The 21925-nt window shown below is 39.3% G+C and overlaps 1 protein-coding gene across 4 annotated transcripts in view; it reads right to left on the bottom strand.

The window, feature by feature from the left end:
* The window catches only part of frmpd4 (FERM and PDZ domain containing 4), a 43281-nt gene that overhangs the window by 7411 nt on the left and 13945 nt on the right, over positions 1-21925 (bottom strand). For 2 of the 4 annotated variants that reach the window (XM_005921377.2, XM_005921378.3), the window contains exons 2-14: positions 10472-10588; positions 5848-6008; positions 5470-5572; positions 4759-4804; positions 3753-3857; positions 2722-2829; positions 2222-2353; positions 1649-1768; positions 1366-1502; positions 928-1054; positions 599-688; positions 308-490; positions 3-135 (exon numbers count right to left, since the gene is read on the bottom strand). In XM_005921377.2, the coding sequence (XP_005921439.1) occupies positions 3-135; positions 308-490; positions 599-688; positions 928-1054; positions 1366-1502; positions 1649-1768; positions 2222-2353; positions 2722-2829; positions 3753-3857; positions 4759-4804; positions 5470-5572; positions 5848-6008; positions 10472-10588 (1562 nt within the window). Of the gene's footprint in view, positions 1-2; positions 136-307; positions 491-598; positions 689-927; positions 1055-1365; positions 1503-1648; positions 1769-2221; positions 2354-2721; positions 2830-3752; positions 3858-4758; positions 4805-5469; positions 5573-5847; positions 6009-10037; positions 10452-10471; positions 10589-17493; positions 18209-21925 lie in introns of those variants that run through there. The other 2 variants (XM_014333325.2, XM_005921380.3) reach the window with 2 other exon arrangements.

Raw genomic sequence — 21925 nt, 5'->3', positions numbered from 1 at the left:
ACTTGTTTCCATGCTGTCGGTGTTTTTGGCCACATTGAAGATGGAGCGTCGAGAGTCCACCAGCAATCTGTAGTAGCCAGCAGTCAAACAGGCCAGATTCATTGCGTCAACAGACTCCATTAGGAGAGTGATGGGCTGTGAAAGATGCACACAATCAGACAAAGGGAACAAAATAAATGGCACTAGTTGGTGGTAAAATTAGATTATAATGACTGCAGAGCAGGCTTGCTGTTGTTAGGGTTAAAGCAGAAAGTATTTGTGAAACAACATATTGTTCTCCTTTTAAAGAGGCAGAAATATTGTTAACCTTTACATCCAGAACATGTAGTTCCACTCGAACCCTGTTTTCATCTTCTGTGTACATCTCAATGCGGTTGACATGACTAAAGTCTGCCAGAAGAGCCACCAAGTTGGTTTTGGTGTTAATCACATGACTGATGCCATATTTCGGCCCCACCAGCAAAGTTACTTCTGTGTGCTTCTCGCCTTGCTGTAAAGAGGAAGAAGGAGGCACCGTAACTACCACTGCCGTTATGTAAATTAGCACAATGTGGAACAGGGTGAAACCAGTGAGAGGTGACAAGAAAGTTTTACTCACGACTAGTGTTGATTTAAAGACGCGTCCTCCATAAAGCCTCAAATCACTGAGATACTTTAGATAGTGGACCTTTGCTTGCAAAGCAGTTAGCTGAACGGAGTAAAAAATAAACAGTATAAGGCACAAGCTGAAAATGCTTAAATTAGTTAGGTTAAAAAAAAGTGCAACACAGTCAGATCTACACAACAGCCCCGAATGATTTATTTCAAGTATTAATACTCCACTAGGTGGAAGCCAAGAGTCAGATCTGGTGCAAGGAAAAGAGGAAGATGAATAGCCATACACTTGCAGAGAATAGTCAAAAAGAGGAAAGCAGAAGCACAGTCTACCTTTTTACCAGGCGGCACCAGGTTTTGGTTGGTCTTGAGGATGTGAGTGAGAGCTTTTTTGATGTTTTTTTCTTTCATGCTAGACAGCACTGCGGGAGGCAGGAACAGCGCCAGACCCCACTCCTTCCTGCAGATGCGCAAAAACAAAAATGAAAAAAAAGGTCACTCATCCACTATGACAAACAGTCAATTAATCATTCTTTTCCTGTGATTGATTTACCCAGAGGCGGTGCGGGAGTTTATGGATAGGGTGCAGTCAAAATGATCATCTAACCAGAGATGTATCTTTTGATGTTGCAGCAGTGCTTGTGAGGTCATTATATCATTTTATTGTTTGAGTGGGCTTAAGTTTAAGTGTGATTTACAGCTGGTAGAAGCAAAATAGGCTTTCAATTAGATGACATGTAGTAAAACATATGTAAAACCCAATCTACTTACTCAATATACTTCAGGGAAACTTTCTGGGACTGTTTGGTATTGATGGTTAGTATATACATCTGCAGAGCAGCCAGACGGAGAGCCATGTCGTATTTCAGCTCTGACCCAAATCTCTCTAATACCACATCATTACAGCTCTGGAGAAGACACAGACAGGGAGAGGTTACACTTCAGTCACAATTGTCGTCATGCTTAAACAAGGCCCTAATATTGTCTAAAATAACATAAATAATGTTTAATTCAATCTAATTATTATGTATTATGTGTATCTCCTGATATTTACCTGAACATATAGGTACTCAAATGCTACTGCATCTCTTCTAAGCAGGTCTACGGGATCCTTTGGGACAAAAGTGATCCGAAAAAAGCACTTCATTTTGTGGGACCCTGGCCTCTGCGTCACCTAGAGGACAAGTCAGAGATAAGGAAGGTCCTATTAGTCATTAAGTGCTTATTTCCCCAAGTACATTGTTGTACTTTCAGATCAGTACATGTGAAAAAATCCATTACATGCAAAAAATAAAATACAATAGGGTACTATGTAACATTTACAGTCATTTAATTAATAGTTTAACATTTTTGAAAAAGTTAAATATGTCTTTGTCAAAAACTTTGGTCAAAAACATTCTTATAGCTATACGTAAAATATTTAAGTGGAGCCAGGAGATGTTTAGCTTAGCTTAGTTTGGTGTAAAGACTATGAAGTTGACCAAATGAAGACATTTTGTTAAATCAATACAAATATAAGTGTTGCAATTTCTTTTCTAGGATTGTTTTATCATCTTTATTTTTAACTTATAAAAGAGATACACTTTGGACTGTGTACTGACGCTCTGTTTAATGGCACCCATCTCACCTGAGTTAGCATCTCCTGCTCATGCAGGAGCATGAGTTTGCTGGCAGATCCCTCAGCTCTCTGCTCGAGCATCAGAGAGAAGTGCTCGATGCTCTTAATAGATAGCTTTTCTTGCAGGGTCAAAATGACGTCCTGTCATATAAACAATGTCACGGTTAATACAACAAGCAAACTGTGCAGATGCAGCAGCTTTCTCATGCGCAGCTCAGTGTCATAGCTATAGATCATTTTCACAGCTTAGCTCATGCAAAAAACATGAGTGTTATTGAACAATCAGAATTTTTAACTGAAGTAGAAGAAAAATAATTTGGGGAAAAAGGAAAAATAGCTAATTAAAATACATTTTCTGCTTGGAATCATACTTTCACTTGAAAGGTTTTGAAGGCTGTGCTGAAGAGAGGATTTTCCACTTTATAATGTACATTCAATATTTAAAATGAACATCACTTAAGGTTACGCAACAGCATTTCATAGTGAAGGGGCGCTCTTCCACCACCTACCTTAATGGATGTGGTGCTGTCAAATTTAAATGATTTAGTTTGCCCGTTTTCCAGGTACACCTTCAGAACATTTGGCATGAAAAGAAGGGAGTTGTCCTTCACAGTTTCCTGAGGATATAATATAACATACGTGATTAACAGATTTGACTTTTTCTAAGTGAAAGATAGCTAATTTGATAATCCACTGTGGTGCATTAGCTGGGGTTGGGTGGGAAATTTTTAACTGGAAGACACACTCAAGGAAATCAAAGAAAAGATAAAACATTTTGAGAAACATACTTTTATGAGGTGATAAAAAGAGATTCACACCACTGTATAGAATGAATGTACTGCCAGGAGACAGTTGACTTAGCTTTATGTAAAGACTAAATGTGGTAAAAGTAAACCTGGCTCTGTGCAAAGCTAACACAACTTCTTCCACCTACTTCTATAGCTCGCTAATAGCTGTTCATCTCGCAATATTACAAAGACTTCAGGAGGTGAATATTTCCTAACAAAGAAATGAAGTGTAACATAACGCTCTTTAAAAAATGTATCAGTTTTACATTGTAGTTTTTGAATATTTAAAGCAAGAAGGAGGTAACTTGTAAGTTGGTGAGATTGTTTTTTAAGGTAGAGCTTCTTATTTCCAGCTAAATGTCACTCATAAGCATATGCATGACAGTCACCCTAATACTTTTTTGTTTTTTTTATTTCAAAATGGTGTGCCAGCTGTTGTAACAAATATGTGACTAATGATGTTTGTTTACATTTAATTTTCTCTTCTATAACATTTTTAAGCCAACAGAGTTCTGGCATTTAGAGTCAGAATAATACTGACATTTTACTTTACCTAACCCTAACCCAACAGTGTTTCCCCTTTTTTGTCAATGTTCTGTCTTTCAGTCATAAAGAATTTCATTTTACGGTTTGGGATTTCTAATATCTCTAAAAAAAAAACCTTCCAGCCTTAAGAATTCAAGTCTGCTTCTGCCATCGTCTATTCAAAGCGCCAATGTGTAACAAATGAATTAGTGTTCAATGTGACTTACTGGGACCTGTCCATTGATGATGACCTCTTCAGCGAATCGGACTTTAACAGGATTAGTCTTTAACTTGGCCTTTTTGGCTGCGCTGATGAATGCCGATTTGGGTGACTTTTAGAGGAAAAGAAGGTGGAAAAACAGGCATTAAAATGTGTGTGGTTTTTTTCACTTCACAAAATTCAAGGGCATGCTTCCTTCTTGAAACATGACACCCTCCTATTACTCTCTCTTTGATGATGCAATTAAGGTGGCACTGTGCAAAGGGATAAGAGAGAGGACACCCTCATGTCATTGAGCCTGCAAAGAAACCCCTGGTAAACAGAAGTAATTACAGACAGGATTATAAGAGCTCGGTCCTCAAAGTATTGTACACTGCTTTTCTGCAGCCGCAATCCTTGCTGTTCCTAAAGGCTTGTCGTGTTCAGGCCTGAGCAAAGTGCATAAACAAAATGCATGATGACTGGATGAAATCTGAACTATAATAAACATTACGATTACTGTTTCATTGTATACAGTTTTCTACCACACAAGACATAGCACAGGTCTTGTGTCAAAATACAGTTCATATTTTGATTTTTCCTTTCCCTTGTTGTGAACATGCACTGACGGTTTGGTCTATTTTTGGAGAGAATTCAAGCATAAATCCATTCCCACTGAATTATTATGTGAACTGTAAACAAAGGCTGAATATATGCTCCTGGCACTGTGTGTTCACCGCCATCTGGTGCTCTGTGACTCTAGTAAATGCTGGAGTGGCAGGTTCACATGAGGTTCTGTGAGGATCTAACACTACAACACGAGAAAACTTGGAAAGATTGCAGCAATCAGACTCCCCGTGAGTTCACTGGGCTCTAACACTTAGCCCAGGCATTACCGATGCTGTGCCAGAACTAACATATGGCATGATTAATGGCTTGTTTGCACAGAGTCAACAAAATAATCACCTCCAAATGCACATATAGCCAAGTGGAATGTATTGGATTTCATTCATAAGGAGGACAGGGAAACTTACTGGGTATGGCTGAACAACAGTTAGCAATATGGACTCCTTGCAGCTCCTGCGGGATAAAAGCAACAAAAAAAATAATGAAAGGTTAAGTTTCAATAAATTTAGAAGTTTTTTATGAACAACACAATTAATACAGTTAGAAAAGAGCAGAACGAACACAGTTTCAAAGTGGTGCACCTGGCAGTCCTGTCTTGGCACCATTGTGCTGAGCTTTGCTGCAGAGAAGAAGCCTATTCAAGGCCACAGGAGCTGTAGAGGAGTGGCCACATGGGCACTTTTCCCTGTACTAATGTACTGTTTACAGACTGCAGCACAGGTCACGCAAGGACCAAAGGCTCAGTGCCAGCTTCTCAGCTGTGTGAATGAAATTCATTTAATGAGACGCTTGAAGAAACAACAACACCAGCATACAGCTAAATGAAGCAGGTGGCTAGAGTAATGTTATATTGCTTTATCTATCCAGCTATGATATTTGATTTTTGAGCATATCAGAATAAGATAAAGAAATACAGTGATGGTATGCTTAGAGTGCTTTATGTTTTTTGCAGTTATCAACAGTATCTCCATAGGCAGTAAACTGTTTTATATATTTTAGAGCAGAAATTTTAAGTAAAGACAGTGCAATGAACTACAATATGTCATTTTGTACAAAAAGTATTAAATCCTTGGATGTTTGGGTGTTTTTATTAAAGTTAATTAAGAGTGCTGTATTACCTGACAAGGTCGATAACCCTCTCTCTGGGTGCTGAACTGACTGCCTCATCATTAATCATGATGATCTCGTCCCCTGGGATCAGTTTGCCTTCTGATGGACCCCCTGCCAAAACACCAAAAAAAGACTTAATGGTCCAAACTTTGCACGGTCCTACCTTTTTTTTTTTTTTCCTGTCTTGGGCCTCAAAGTTCTAATGAATGCTTTCTCATTGAGGACTGTTCAAATCAATGAATCATTGACGTAAACTACAGTCTCACTGGGTTTTCCTCTTAGCCACATTTTAGGAGGCTTTCATCTCGTGTTGATATAGTAACAGTCATGGATTGAATGAGTCACTGTGTTGTGGTAGAGTCCACTGTGTAGCTGGATTGTGCTACCTGGCGTGACTGAGCGAACCACCACAGGTTTCTCACTGCCTGCTACGAATCCAAAGCCAAGCACTGGGTCTCGCCTCATCTCCACCTTCCGGGGCGCTGGCGGAACAAACTTGTCTCCGTCCAGACGAACTTCCTCCAGGGAGTTGCTCTGGGAGACGTGGCTGTGGGGATAAAAAGGATGTTAACTGTTTTTGTCAGGGCAGGGTGGTTTTGATTGATCCTAAATAACCTTTGCTGGTTATTAGTAATCTTGACATTTTTATAAAAATAAATAAATGCATTTTACAGACCATAAAAATAAGCCAGTAGATTAATAGCAGCGTCTCTAATTGTTAAATGCTTAATATAACCACTAAAATGAATGTCCTCTGAGAAACAATGACAGCTCTTACAAGAGATAGCTATTGAAAAATTAAAATGGGAGGACAGACATCAACTGCACTGTATACAAAACTGTAATTTCTTCCAAATACCCACAATGTTTAAAAACAAAATGCCACATATTGTTTCAGAATAACGAACGTGTACAATGCTGCAGAAATAGAGCGTGTGGGCGATGCTAATCAGGCTCCAATGTTTGTATTCTCACATTGCAATGCCTCACAAAGAATCTGTACTTCTCACACCGTTGTGTTAAATGTGTTAAATAATAGGAATGTGTTTCCTTGCCAGACTAATAAAGATCCAGGACAGTTATAATATAGAGTGCCATGTCAGTGAATTTTCCTCCAGACATTGCATTTTTTTCTTACAGCAATGTTCCATCCTTTGTGATACAGTCGGACAATGTAAATATTGATGCATTCGAAGAACAAAATATTAGTTCTTACGTAGAGTCTCATTCTTTTGCATGAGTGGGGACTTACACGTCTGGCAGAATTATGTTGCATTACCTCTCTCGAGGATGAAATACTGTAGCAGCCAGTACGTTTATTACCTGCAAAGACTCATGTAAATTTAAAGGGTTTAGGCTTAAACATGAATTTATTCTTATGATGTCATGATGTTTAGATCTATACTGTTGTGGATGCACGTTGTGAACGCGGTTTCTATGGTTTGTGTGGCTGAGAACATTGTTAGGGTTTAGCTAATGGGCCACCATGATCGAGAGTGCTGAGGTGATTAATCTAGCCTGCTTTCATTATTCACAGGGGTTGTTACAGTAAAATATTATATGAAATAGTTTGCTGTAGCTCTGCAGTGCATCCAAAAAAGCTTAATTCAGAATACATGTAGGCTGTGAACCTGCTCAGCATGAGAAATGGTGTTTGATTAGCTACATAGCTGCAGTACCTTACCATTTTAGAGCAATAAACTTTTGTTGTAGATGACAGGCGCACAGTAAAACAGTTTCATTTTTAAGATTTACTAATATTGCTACCATTGATAGCTGGCTGCGAATCAAGACTCTAACCTTATCAAACGTTTTGCTTCAGTTACCATGGTAAAATGAATTTTCTCAATCTTTGTAAGAGAATCATCGTTATATTCGCTTTTTGAACTCAAAAGATGTGAAAAGCCAGCATGTACGTTTCACATATTCTGTGATCAGATTTTTTTTTAATTTTTTTACAGTGTTTCTCTGCTCTCCCTGGCTGCAAAAGCAGCAGCGGCAGCAACTCCATATGGTGCCAACAATGTTGGTTAATTAAAGCTGTGGGCAGACAGTGTGTAATTCACAGTTATTCTTGACACATGTACTGTTCACCAGTAAATACTAACAATTAATCTTTCACGGCACAAAGACACAGTGAGATCTGTCAGTTGCATTCCCAATGCAATGAAAAGGCAGCAACAGCAAGTTGCTGACAAGTTCAAAGATGTTAAATGACTGTCAACTGATATTTTGGAAGTGGAGGATTCAGCCGCTTCTTCCCAGGCTAATTAACATGTGATGTTTCATTAGGGTGAAATTCAGCTGCTGAACGGATAACAAAAGAAAACCAAAATGGTTTTGTGTTTTTCTTTGTTTGTTTGTTTGTTTGTTTGTTAGTAGTAGCAAACTAGAATTGAATTCTTTCGTGTACCTTTAACAACATTGCAGATAGAGGATATTTTTCTACATGAAGTTGTAATTCTAATATAAAAGTCTATAAACTGGTTCTATAAATCATTCTCAATGGCACACTGATTGGTCAAGATTTTTGTATGATTTGTGTATGTATGCACTGTATACTAATTAACATTGACTGTGCTATATTATGCTGTGGCCATTATACATGTATTTGCAATTAGGAGACTATCGTGTTTGTTTAAAAAAAAGAAATTACAGCTTCAAGTCTTCCACTGGCAATTAAAAGTTGCAAAACCAACCAACATACAGTTATCCCATATTACACTACAAAATCAACAGACTGAATACCATTTTGCATCTACATTTTAAAAATAATTGATTAAATGACCAAACAAACACAGGGACCTCTTGTCCTGGTGGTGTGATACAGTAGTATTGGCAGGCAGAACGACTGTGGGCAGAATGTGCAAAGTCTGATGTAACAAGACTGAAAACTGAAGCTTAGTTAAAAATAATGAGTCCCATTATGTCAACTACTTGTATCGTGGACCTGGCCATTTTTTTCTAAAATCTATTTGCTTCTGCACAATCATTCCACGTTTACTTAAAATCATTAAAAGGGCAAAATGTATTCGGTTATTTTATAGCTAATTAGGAAAATGTATCTGTCACATCTACTTCCCTAGATAGGTAGTCTTTTTAAACAGAGATATTACATTTCTTTGTACAGATTGTTTAATACATTTTATTTCAGTTTGCAAACATATAATCTTAAATTAATATACTACCTCCAGTGTACTCCCACGACTCAGGAGTATAGAATATTCCATAAATTATTAAGTGATGCATTTAAAAGAAATTCAAATAAGCTTTTTATAAACTGCAGCATTTACAAGACTTACGAATTAACCGTATGCTGGCCTCCTTAGCTTCTTAACCTCGAAATTTCCTCTTAAAGTCACACATTTTGTCCCTGCCTTTAATACCCCAAAGCATTGACTGAAACATTTTGTCTGTCATCATATGACAACTACAGTTATTACATACTGTATCACAAAAAGGAACATTTAGTTTGAATTTATGTGTCAGTTTTATCTCAGGAATGACAACCTCAGCAGATTGTGCACAAATCAAAACCATATGGACCTGTGCATTCAGGAAGAATGCTGCCGCCTCCTCTCCATGGCCACCTGCTAAACATGGCTAGAGTCCCATTGTGCGGACAGCCATGCATCCACTGGTCTGTAATCATACCCATTAGCTGCTAGTGTAGCTCTACCGCATAGTGCACAAGCTGCACTGTGAGCTTTACGGAGAAGAAGATAAACAAAGAGCGACAACAAGAAATGCTGGGCCGATTCTCACTATTGCAGTCTAATTTTGGCCTAAAAGGTCATCAACAAAAATCCCAATAACACCCTCCCATCTCAGGTTCAGTTACATGAATGAGTTAATGTAACTCATTTAACTCTCCACTTGTGTCAAAACATATCCCTATATTGTTGTAGCTGCTTTAAATGACACGACATTAATAATTGTATGTCAATCTGTTCATATTGTCTGGTAAATGCTTTATTCATGTGCTCATCCCACACAGACTAGACATGTATTCCACTGAGAAATACAACAGTTTAGCATAGGCAGCTAAGAGGCTTGACAAACTAAGATAGCCACTTGATTATTTATGAATCTTCCTTAAATTTAGAAAGGAAAGGCTGGAGCCAAAACAGCCTCCACGATCTGCCTCTTGCAGACACACTCTGCATCCTGCACTTTCACTGCTCCTTACTTCTTATATAACTCCTCTGACATCACGCTTCTCATGCCATAACCCGTGTGTGACAAGCGCATACCTCCTATTCATATATTAAATAAACATTTGTTGTTGTTTTTTACCACAACTGGAAGACGTATCTGTATTACAAAACCTGCTGTGCTAATAATGTACTCGTTACATCCCATAATATTCAATAAGAAGAATTAAAACTCCTATGAACAAATGAAAGCAGAGAATATTTTTCCAGAAACGGTTAGTATAGATTAGGTTGTTAAAAGCATGTCTAATTTGTGTTTTGACGAAATAGTAAAAATCCCGACCAAATCAACATAACAGCAACACTTGTTACACTACTGCACACGCAAACACACGAAGAGCCAGTGAAGAGTTTCTTTTTACCTGTCAGTACAGATTTCCACAAGTGCCAGTTAAGAAGGATCAATTACGCTGATAACACTATAACCCTGCATCCTCTGAGGAATGTGAAGACTCTCAGATCAAAACAAGCCCATGCACAGGTGAATTTCTTCATCGTCATCATCAACAACAACAGCAGCATGCACACACTTGCGCTCTCAAAAGCCCTCTTCTGCATTTGGGAGACTGCATGAGGAGTATTGTGGGTGTGTGTGAGAGCGTGAGAGAGAGTGAGAGTAGGCAGGGGCAGAGTGTGCGCAGCAGCGGAGGGAGCAGAAAATCAGTATTCTGAATGCACAGATGGAGACAGTGTGGAGGCAGTGACGTGGCTGGAATAATCACAGGTTGGCAAAGCGTCTGAAACATCTGGAACAGAGCGAGCTCCCCCTCACTTTCTTTAAACATAGGGCACTTACTTGATGTAGCAGTCACGCCCCTCTCTGTTGGTGCCCATGTCCCATCCATTTGGGGGTCCCTGTGAAGCACTCCAGGTCCCTGAAGGGGGCGGCCAGCCTGAGGATTTGGTCCTGTGGCTGCGGAGGCAGAAAGAGGAGTCAAATCAAGCTTAGCTCCACTTTTTGTAATCATTTGTGGTTTCATTAAAACCTGTGCAAAAATGGTCAGATCGGCTAGTCTAACGGCAGAGTAACTAAAAACAGAGATTTTTGAATCTTAATGGAATAAATAAATTGCACAGATAAAAAGCGATTCAGCCCAAGTGATAAGAGATTGTCCGATTCCTGCGCGATAAACAATGTTCCATAGTCACTGTTCACTGAGTGCATACAAATCAAATTAATTACGTAAGCTCGACACACAGGCGGAGTTGTCATGCCTCACTCTTGTGCTTTGAGAGGCATGAAATTGGTTTTATTTCTAGATGTCAGTACATTCTTTATAAAAGAAGCCCAGGGGAATTCTGTCATGAAGTACTTATTTGATTTGCTCAACGCCAAGACGATTTGATAAAGTTTATCGGAGAATATAACCAGCCATAACCGCCATCCTCAAAACAGTTCATTTTAGCCTATTATCTGGAAGACAGCAGCAGTCTAAATCTCGGTTTCAGCTGATTTTCTGATTCTTACCAGCAAAACAAAGTTCTGCACAGTTAGAAGTTGGCAGAGTGAAGGTGTTCACGAGAACCGTAATTGGTCAAAATGCTTCCATCTGTCTTTTCCTCTGCATCCCATTTCTTTTGTTCCCTCTATCTCTGTCTTTGTGTCTGCACACTGGTGATGGTATGAAAGCAGTGGCAGTAAGTTGTGTCACTTCAAAGGCTTGTCTGCCGTGTAACAGGGCTCTTCGCATTCATTATTCAAAGCCCCTCTTTCTTTCCCTCTAAATGTTTCCCCAGTTACTGTACCGATGATAATAAAATGCGTGCGAGGTGTGCTTGTGTCTGTATGAAAGAGTGCGTCCTAGTGGGCGTGTGTGTGTATGCACATGTCTATTTCATGAGATCTTGATAAAGTATTACCATTTCATCAACACGTGTAAGCTGAAAGAAAGGCCACAAAACACTGCAAATTCAGTTGGTGCAAACAGGTAGTCCACGACAAAGTAATGCAATAAAAGCTGGAGCACAGTTCTCAAGTCAGCTACCCTAATAAAAACACACATCTGAGTGCTGCTGGATGCATTAAGTCATATTTAATTCATTTCAAAAATTTAATTCTGCAGAGAAAATGGTGTTTTTCCTTTGGGTACCACATTTTACGTCTGCCTGTGAAGCAATGTGATTTACTTTAACAATGCAGTGGTGTGTTTTGGCATTATTAGTGTTTCCACACAGATATGGATTTATTTGACCTACAGTACATTAGCTGGGAACAGGCCTCGATGGTGTATATTTAGAACATTTCCTGCAGCTCATATGATGTGTGTGGACACAACTAGATACTGTCTGACGCTGTTGGAGCCACCTCATTGACGAGTCCTCTTTGTACCCACCATTGTACTAGCAGCCATTTTAACACAGGCATTGTCTGATGTTGAAGATTTATACATTTTTCTCAGGAGATGTTCAAAAAATCCAACAAGTGCATAATATTGTAAAATGATGATATTTTTTCCCAACACTACATCGTCAGCAGTGATCTGCTTGACATTTTTTCCAAAGGTCTACACCACAATTAAGTGTATTACTTACAGTTCCAGATGCGGTGCCTTCAAAATATATGACTGAAGTAATGATTTGCTCCAAAAAATCCATTTCCTAACTCTATGCCACAATGTATCAGCAGCATAGTGATAGATACTGTGATCTTTGATTTCTTTTGTCTGCAGACAGGAGGACCATTATGCCACTACGTCGCAGCGCTCCAGCTTAACAAAGCGTCTGAAAAGGTTCACCCACTGGTGGACAGTGAAACCGATCTTCCTCAGTGAGCATCAATAAATAATGCCTGCACAGTCACATCGGACTAAGTAATCAAGCGCTAAGTAGGCAAGCCATGCTGCACAATTCATGAACAGGTTACCCAAGAGTCAGAGTGAGGACAATTAGAACAAGAATTTGGGAGGCAAAATGTAGGCTTTCTCAGAGCATAAATTACACTAAAACCACAAAATGCACAGAGGCCTTTTTTGTATTTTGTGCATGCTTTTGGATTGAGCTCATGTTATTGGATTGAGCTCATGTAGCAGCCAAAAACATTTTTTAAAAGAGCGCCAAAAGAACACTTAAAAAGAATAGGGAAATTAGGCTCTCCTCATGAAAAACTTTGCTAACACAGAAAATAACATCAGGGTTTTATAATCTAAACTAGATAAATGCAACAGAATGTTGCTCAATTGTGAATTTGTCTTGTTTTCAGAAATTAAAAGAGCAGATGTTCCAGTCAGCAGTTGAATTGTTCTGTCCTGGTGATGGCAAAAAGATCACTTTTCAGTGCCTCATAGAAAAAAAGCATGAACAGTGTGACCCTTGCTTAATCACAGGAGTTCACTTTCACTTCATAGAAGCAATCCAGTGTTATATGAATGCTGAAGTCCTATTTATGTAGGGAGTAACTATGCAATATAAACAAGCAACAACTAAGAAGAGCATTCCAACACAGACATTCCAGTTAGTTTAAATAATTTACTTTGACAATCTTGATGAGGGTTGGCTATGTGAAACCACGTTCTGGTGCCACACGTGGGCCATTATGCATACAGAGAAAAAAAGAAAAGTAATTATTCATGAGGTATTTGTGGTATTCCAGATACACGCACACACACACACACACACACACACACACACACACACACACACACACACACACACACACACACACACACAGATATAGATATACATATACATATAGATGTGTTTTTGCTCTCACAAGTCTATTTTGCAACAAAGACTCCTGTTTGGAAGCAGCAGCCAAATTTTACTGATGTTTATGTGCCATTTCCCAGGGGGCCCGAACCTATTGCATTTCCTTTTTGTTTCCTACACATTTCCCAGCATGCACCAGGCAAGAGAAAGCGAATATCCCCAGGTTGAGAGAGCCATACTAATTTCCTTTGCATATGCCATCTTGAATAAATCATCACATTGTTCAGCAGCCAGATTAGTGTGATACAGGGATTCTGTCTTACAGCATTTACTGTATTAAAAAAGCATTTTTCTCTCAGCACACCGTTCAGCATTTTCTGCCAGACAAAGACTCTTAAAGACACAAGTTTCATATATTCCCACGATCAAAATGACCTTGCTAGCAGCATTAAAACAATTTTATAGCTATTAAAATTTGACATCACCTTATTCTAAGGTCAACAGTGGGGTCAATCTAACAATAAGTGGGTCTTTTTGTTCAACTCTACCTGCTTGACAAAAAGGGGAGTGTTACAAATATGATTCGAGGCACACTGTGAAGAGGCACTGATTCTGCTTTCTCAGTGCTCTTGAATTAAACAGACAGTTATGCATAGATAGACCACTAATGTGATTCTGTTTGGATATGAAATCAGTGGAGAGACAGCAGACGAGATGACCATCTCCTGGGAGAGAGCCCAGGGAGTAGAGCAGAGTGGCTCAGACAGAGTGGAACCACTCTGATTAAAGGCCCTATTCCTTTGCTCCTCTTTTAGAGACTGCCTCTTGTTTCAGTAAACATCTGCCCTCTGCTCGACTTGCCAAACCACCACCTTGGCTCTAATTTTTTGATCGATACGAAAGCACAAAAGAGCACGGTCCAGCCTGTGATTTATATTGTGTGCTGCTGTATACGCACCAAAATTAAAATGAAGGCTATTGCTACGTAACTACTAATCTTTGAACAAACTGCTCGCTTTTATGTACATAAATGCTTTCTTTGCTGCTCCACATTGCATCTATTTGACGTCAGAGAAGAAATCACTGTTTTTCTACTCTGCAAGAAATGACTTTCCCATGACCACATCGCATTAACGCAGCCAAAAATCAAACTGCCTGGGTGATTAAAATTTCTTCTCTGTCCCATATAATGCCATTATACAATAATATTGAAATTGTCTGCACAATAACACTCACTCCAGAATAAGAGTGTCTGTTTTCCCCATTACTCTAAATGAATATTGTATTTCTGTGTTTGTCTTCGTAAGCACTGATATTGTTGCCATGGGCAACCGCACTATCCTGAGCAGCTCTCTGGTGCCTCTATATAGAAACGTTTTTTGGTTAGTTAATCTCCTCTGGGTGGGTATAAAAAAGCATCTGGGAAACAGCCCACCCACTGTGATCCCCCTGCTATGTTACAGTGAGTAAAGGAACCTCGATGTCCCACTGTTTACCTGTTAAATGACAAAACACCATTATCTTACAAAAGAGCTACTATTTGAAAGCTGGATATAGTCTGCAGTAGCACTTAAAATGTAGGAAACACAGAGCATATTACTAAATATCTAATCAGAATCTTAATGTGCATGATTGCATACACACAATGCGTTTCCCAGCCGAGTAGTAGACCTTACTACATTTGATTGAATTGGTTGAAATGATAAATCCAGCAGTAAAAGATATTCAAAGCTAAACAAAGAAATCTGTGTTTTTTGTTATTACACTGCATTTCCCCCAGCCATCCTTTGTGCTACAGCTCTCTATAGAAAGCATTAACCAAATATAGTGATGAACTTACCCTGTGGGTGCTGAACTAGACATGAATGCTCCTGCACCTCTTTGTGCTACTCACTGCTTTTACGCTAAAAGCTCTACAGCACGCAACATAATAAATAGTTGCCTAATACCTCATCCACCAGCCAGCTGGCTACCATTTCTGACCCAGAGTCCTTTCTGCTCTACTCTTCCCTGAGAGCTTCTGATTTGAACGCTAAGTATGACAGATCTTTTGGTCTGTGTGTACGCTGATGAACATTTAGGCTAATCAATTTGTGTCCAGACCAGTGATTTCCTGTGAATAAAGTTTGCAGTCAAAACATGTTGAACAATGGCTCACATTATAGATTTTTTTTGGGAAAACACAGCCAGAAATGATCCAAGTGAGCAGCACAAGCATGAAGTCACACAGTCCAAGTAAATTAGCTTTAGCTGTTGTTCTGCATTACTTGGTTGCGGGAAAACATGCACATTTAATGAACATAGCCATCATTTATATAAGAGTGACTAAATATAGCTCCAACAAGATGCAGTGAACAATATTCTAGCTGTTTTTTTCATATATGAGCATGCTCAGCAAACAGCTACAGATTGCTGTACACCTTTTAGCAACCCAGTTGATTCAGGAAAGCCCTGTCTGCCTATCGCTGCTGCTTATATTTAGAGAAAATCAAAAGTGTAACTGTAATTTCCAGGAAAATAAGTTCTTAAAAGCTAAAGAAAAGCAGCAACTTCAAAGAGGACATCATTGCTTTGTATCTTGTTACAAAACCTTAAACAAGTGGAAATGCTAGCTTGATTTTTAAAACAACAGAGAAAGAAGAAAATGAAAGCTATATCATCCCTTTGTTTCTGATAGCAGACACATCTGGGGGTGTTGCAAGGCAGGAGGAAGAGACAATGAGGGGAGCCTTTCTTGCCTTTCTTGTAGCTCTCTGAATAAATACAGTGGGTTTCGCTGTGAAATACAGACTCGTGCTGACTTAAATTCCTAATGGTAGATGAGAGGGAGACAAACATCAGCAACAACAAAGGGAGGGGAATGCTTCTGTAGAAGTGGTAACTCATAGTCAGGGTTAGCATTGTGTGGCATTATTAACAGTGACAGGATGCAGTGATGGTGGTGGTCCACTGGGAGCCGCATCATTGCTGCCATGGAGGGATACTAAATAGAAAGCAGTGTTTCCGTACGACGATGGAAAATCACTGCTACCTGTTTGATTTCCAGCTGAAATGTTATGAAAAAGGGCCTCGTAAATAAACCGAATACTGAGGTGCAACGCTAGTATTTTTGATGCATGTCTTTTTCCATAAACAAAGAACTAATGAAAAATTGCCAGTGCAGTTCAGTGATGACTCATAAGTGAAATGACACGCTCCTAATATACATTTCTGTGACACACAGTAGCTTGTTTAATGTATCTTGTTTGTGATCAGCTGTTCTTCTCATCAGTGGTCCGTGGTGCCTCTAATGGAGCCAAATCCCCTAGGAGGATTAATGTCCACTGGGGGAGATCAACTCAATCTAGCAGACCCATGTGCGCGCAAGGTGAGGTGTAAGCCCGTCGACGAATGAATTCCTCAGGACTTATTTTAATCTATGCTTTGCATTATCATTGCTTCTAATGACTTCTTCTAAAACAAAACCAATATGAAACTATGAATCTGTCACAAATGAAAATGACCCACATGAAGGAAGTAAATGTGTAAACCGAAATGTGCTGTCTTTTAATTTTAATTGCATTTAATTGCATGATTTAAACGGCTCTTTAGCAACTGTAAATGTTCGTCCTGTTCAGGGCATAGGTATTTTGATTTTAAAGATAAAAAACCACTCATATGTCATAACTCTAGGCAGAATTAAAACATTTGAGAAAGCTATGATCAGTACCCTAAACTGACTCAAAATGAAAATGACTTAAAACTCTGCTGAGAACTAGCAATCACTGCTATGACTCAATTTCCTGGAATAATCTGAAATTTTGCAACATCCTCTGCTGCTTCTTCTCATGTTTCATAATATCTATGGTTACCTTATATTACATAATACTCGAGCAGTAACCGTGTCCACTGTCTGCAATATTTATGAACTTAGATACGTACAGTTTAGACACATGAATCGCATCACCAATTGCATCCACCCCCACTGCCATCTCTCTCACTTGCTCATTCATTTCACATCATACGTGACTGCACAACTTGCTCTCTTGAACAAATCAATAACTCAGCATTTTTAATAACACTTTCAACATGTGATCTGAATCATGCCTTTGAACATACAAAACGCCGGCTACTACAGAACGAACAGGCAAATCCACAGACTGGCAAATTCATAGCAGCATTCGTTGGACTCACCCTGACAGCTTTGGCATCTTCACAAAGCTGAACACATCCATGTGTGCTGCAGACTGCAGTCAAGGCTACAGATTCACCATCTACTTCACTCCGGCCCCATTATCCCTCACACTCTTTGGCAATAGAGAATAAATAATTTAAGGGGGAAAAAGTGGAGCTTCCACAAGTCAGGAGGAGAGATTAGTCCTGTTGTCTGTGCTTCTGCATGGCTGAGTGATTCCCGTGTCCTCGCCTCAGCAACACAAATCCATAGCCCATGGAAAAGGATCTGGCAGCGCAGCTTCCCCTGGTTACATCCTTCAAAGCATGCCTCTGTTAGCTGCGTTAAGCCACCTTCATTTAATTTCCATCGCGCTGGAATGATGTGTAGGAGCCGCACAGTAACAACAGCTTTGGAGAGAGGCAGAGAGAGCCAGAGCGAGGGGCAGAGGGAGGGAGGGACATGGGTGGCGGTGGTTGTGGGTGATGAGAGTGGAAAGAGGAATGTGAGAGGATTTGTGATGTTTGTGTGTGTGCTTAGTAGCAAAGGCACAAGAATTTCTAGTTAAGGATGGATCTGGATTCTAAGAATTGCTCGAAAAACAGTCTGATCAAGCTACATGTGGGTCTTTCCATAAAGCGAGAAAAGGTTGAAAAGAGCAGGAAGGATTAAATAAAAGCTGGCAACGCATCATGTGCACATTATATGCAACAGAGGAGTAGCAAGAGCAGCTGAAGAGTTGTGAGGACCTTATGTGTCCCCTCCCCAGATGAGGTCTCTGCATCACAGCTGCACATTATAATTCCTATACTGTACAGTGCATTTGTTTTGACCTTTCAAACCAGTTCGGCAGCTAAATGCTCACTCTAATTGATGCAACTCATGTGAGGTCAAACATTTTAATAGTATCGTCCAATTCAAATAAATAAAGAGTTAATGCACTTATCTTAAAAGAAGAGCATGACTTTAACATGTCATGATAACAGGATCTGTCTTATGTTGTTAGTAATGCCCAGAGTGCCGAAGCAGGAGGCTGTTCAAATGGTTCAGATGTTTAAAAAATGCCTCAATGCCACATATCCATTGCATTCGCAGATCACCACAAGGTCTAGTAACCCAAGGAGGAAGAACTACTCTTCATAAATGAAATACCTCAGATCAAACACCTCTACTGAAAACCACCAAGAGCCAATTAGCTTTCTCTCTGATCCAGGGAGGCCTCACACTTATTCATGCGGATCTGAAAGTTTGGATAAAAGAAAATAGCACAATTTGCTGTTATCGAGATTAGTAAAACATGCATTTTTGATGTTAGACAAGACCAACATCAAATATATTATATAAACACCTGCTGGCATTAAAAAGAATAAAAGCTCGACAAAAGTAAATAAACTAAAAACTGCCCAATTCTCAGATTTTCCATTTTAATCACAGTATAGGCAAAATGATCCAAGAGTTAAAAGGAGAGTCTTTTATCTAGTTCACTGCTCGGAACATGAACTAGAGAATCGGAGAATAAAAAACAGGTAATAAGAATGGCAGGTAGCAAAGGATAAATAAATGCATACACAGAATACAAATAGTGTTTGATTCTAGTTGAGAAAATTCATTCAAGCTACAACTTGTGTTTCCACAATCAAGTACCAAGGATCCTATATTAAAATGCCACAACTTATAAGGCTCTTCAGAGTGAGTCAGTGTGCCTTTGCTGAGAGTGATACATAAAATAAAGTATGTTGTCACTTCCACTCAGGGTCAGGCTTAGGCATGTTTGCTGCCACAGAAAAGATACAACTTAATGGGTAAAAATGGGTGAGCCTCCCGGTGAGTGAGAGTGAGCCCAGGTGAACTGCTGTTGATCTGAATATCTACTTAAGAGTTTTAGATTTGAACATCCATATAGCTGTTTTTTTTCCTTTGGCAATTTTGTGCTACTTTGTCATAAACCATCCAACTAAAAGAAAACAAAGAAAAGAAGAATGAAAACCCAAAAAAAGTGCTTTGCCTATGATTTTTTGATCTATCTAGCTATCATGTCGAAAATGTTACTGTTACAATCTGATTCTAAATTGTTGGACTGAAGCATCTTGAGCAATCCGAACAACATTTGGCTGATGATACATGTCTGAAAAAATACAGCCAGTCTTTTTTTTTTTTGGATGAGATGGTAAAGATGCACTGAAGAGCAGAACAGAGAGCGTGTCTGACAATTTGCTTCAAATTCAACTGCAGTGTCCTGTGGCACAAAGATTGAGAGACTCAGCATATTTTAGACAGTTATGTTTGTCCATTTGGGTTTGTGGCCCAGAGGCCAACACGAGTGGCAGAGAATATTAGGGTCAGACAGAAGCGTGATATAAGGCGACTATGGCTGAAGCTTTGACCGATAAAGCCCCGCTGCCCTACTGATCCCTTGCTCTCCCCCTCGCTGAGTCCCTTTTAAAACAGCTGATTTCAGCCTTTCTGGCACACTTGGCCATTTAAAACCTTCACTGCTTTAATTTTGTAAGTACTGCCTGTGGACGACTGCCTTAAAAAATAATAAAAGTAAAACCACTAAATGTTGCAAATGATTCTAGATAACACAGGATTTCTTTAAAAAAAAACCATTCAGAATACATTTTTTTCAGGATACAAGGTAACGCCTGCTGTGACATCATGTTTTCATGTTTTCTCATTTTGTACAGTGCAGTGATGTGACTGTGTAGCCTCCGCTACCCTCTGAACTTCGCATTAGTGCCCTCTGGATCACAACATGTGTTTGAGCAGCCACTACAGCAAACTGCCCTCAGACAACGCCCTCATCTGCAGAGTTTGGTTTGTTTGTGAGTGTTTGCCTGTGAGCCACCTCAGAACCTCAACTTTCGCAGTCTCTTAGTGCGACACTAATTACGCCTTGGCTGCGGATGATTTATTCAGTGAATTAAACAGCTTTTAGGGGAGAGTTTAAAGATCTGAACGCCGTTTTGCTATGAATATTCAGTGGTGTGACTAATTGGGATAAGAAGTGAAGTGTTACCTGGCTGAGTTGTGCTACGCTTTAAAAAGATTACGGATTTGGTTTGCCAGTTTCACTACACCTGCTGATAAAGTTCAAAGTAATACTTGGAGGCTGTCGCCTATTTTGTGTGGAGTGAATAAAGCTGCATAATGGGGATACTGCCAGTAAGCTCATCACCATAGTTATCTGTGTGAGTGGTTAACCTGCAGGTTATTAAAACATGTTTTTGTGGGTCAAGGGTAGGTCATGTTTTGGTGCATCCATTTATTAAGAACCAGGTTAGAAATGTTTGCGGCAGACTTCAGGGACTAGATAGCCACCTCCAGGCCTGCTATCACTAACACGAGAAGTGATATGTTATATTAGCCTAAAAACAACTGCATATGAGGCCACTATGGTAAAACAGCTAAAGAAAAACAAGCTTAATTCAACGGTCCCCTTAAACGTTTAGGCTCAGAGGTTTTTGAGCAGCTAAATTATTTTCTTTACTCATACTATATTTTGGAAAACTTCCAATCAGGCCTTTGGGCCCATCAGAGCACAGAAATGGCTTTAGTAGGGATAGAGATTGTAAATGGTGTTGGTATCGACTTGAATAGACCAATAAATAAATAAATAAATAAAAATCCCTGTCCTTGTTCTACCTGACCCCAGTGCAGGTCACAGTTGACTGTATTGTCATAGACGGCCCACAGACAACAGGTCCTAATTCACAGCTAGATAGTATTTTCATTGTGCCCCAAAAATACATATGCCTCAAAAAAATAAACCCATCAACTGACATATAGAAGATTGTTCCGCCACTGTTGTTTTTTCTTTTGTTTTTTTGTCTGTCCAAAGCCCAGATTTTGGGTTAGTATCTTGAAATTTCAACTTAATAACTCAAAACATCATGTCATATAACTGATAATTCAGAGTTATACAAAAGTAAGTCTACATTTCGAGACACTTTTTTGATATACCATACCATACCACCTTTATTTAGATGACTTAGCCTGCAATTTCTTTCTTTTTTTCAGTGTTCGAAACAAACTTCCATAGTGACACGAGGCTTGATCCTGGGACATTTTATTTTCACTGTTTTTCATGCTTGTTTTCTGGTGTTGTCATCAAAAGACGTGCCAATAGTTTTAGATTTATGACGATGATTCCCAATTCTACATTGCTGTTTCTCATGACACTATACGGATTCCATTCAGATGGGGGTTTTTTTTCAGCAATAATCAGAGCTTACTTCAGCTCAATGAGGATAATACAGCAAGATATTTATCACTGCAGCACTTTCAGAAACAACTGAAGTCCCAGGCAATAATTCACAGGCACAAGGTGCTGTCATAGGATAAGAAGTGTGACTAAATACCAAAAAAACAAAAAAAACAAAAACAAAAAAACAGCAGGAGAAAAGCACGCATCACACCAACCCGTTCTCACTCCCAAAGCGTAACATTTTA

This window comes from Haplochromis burtoni, unplaced genomic scaffold (assembly GCF_018398535.1).
Source record: "Haplochromis burtoni strain Fernald_Lab_line unplaced genomic scaffold, NCSU_Asbu1 Contig_48, whole genome shotgun sequence".
Lineage (NCBI taxonomy): Eukaryota > Metazoa > Chordata > Actinopteri > Cichliformes > Cichlidae > Haplochromis > Haplochromis burtoni.
This window is presented reverse-complemented; position numbering and strand designations above follow the sequence as displayed.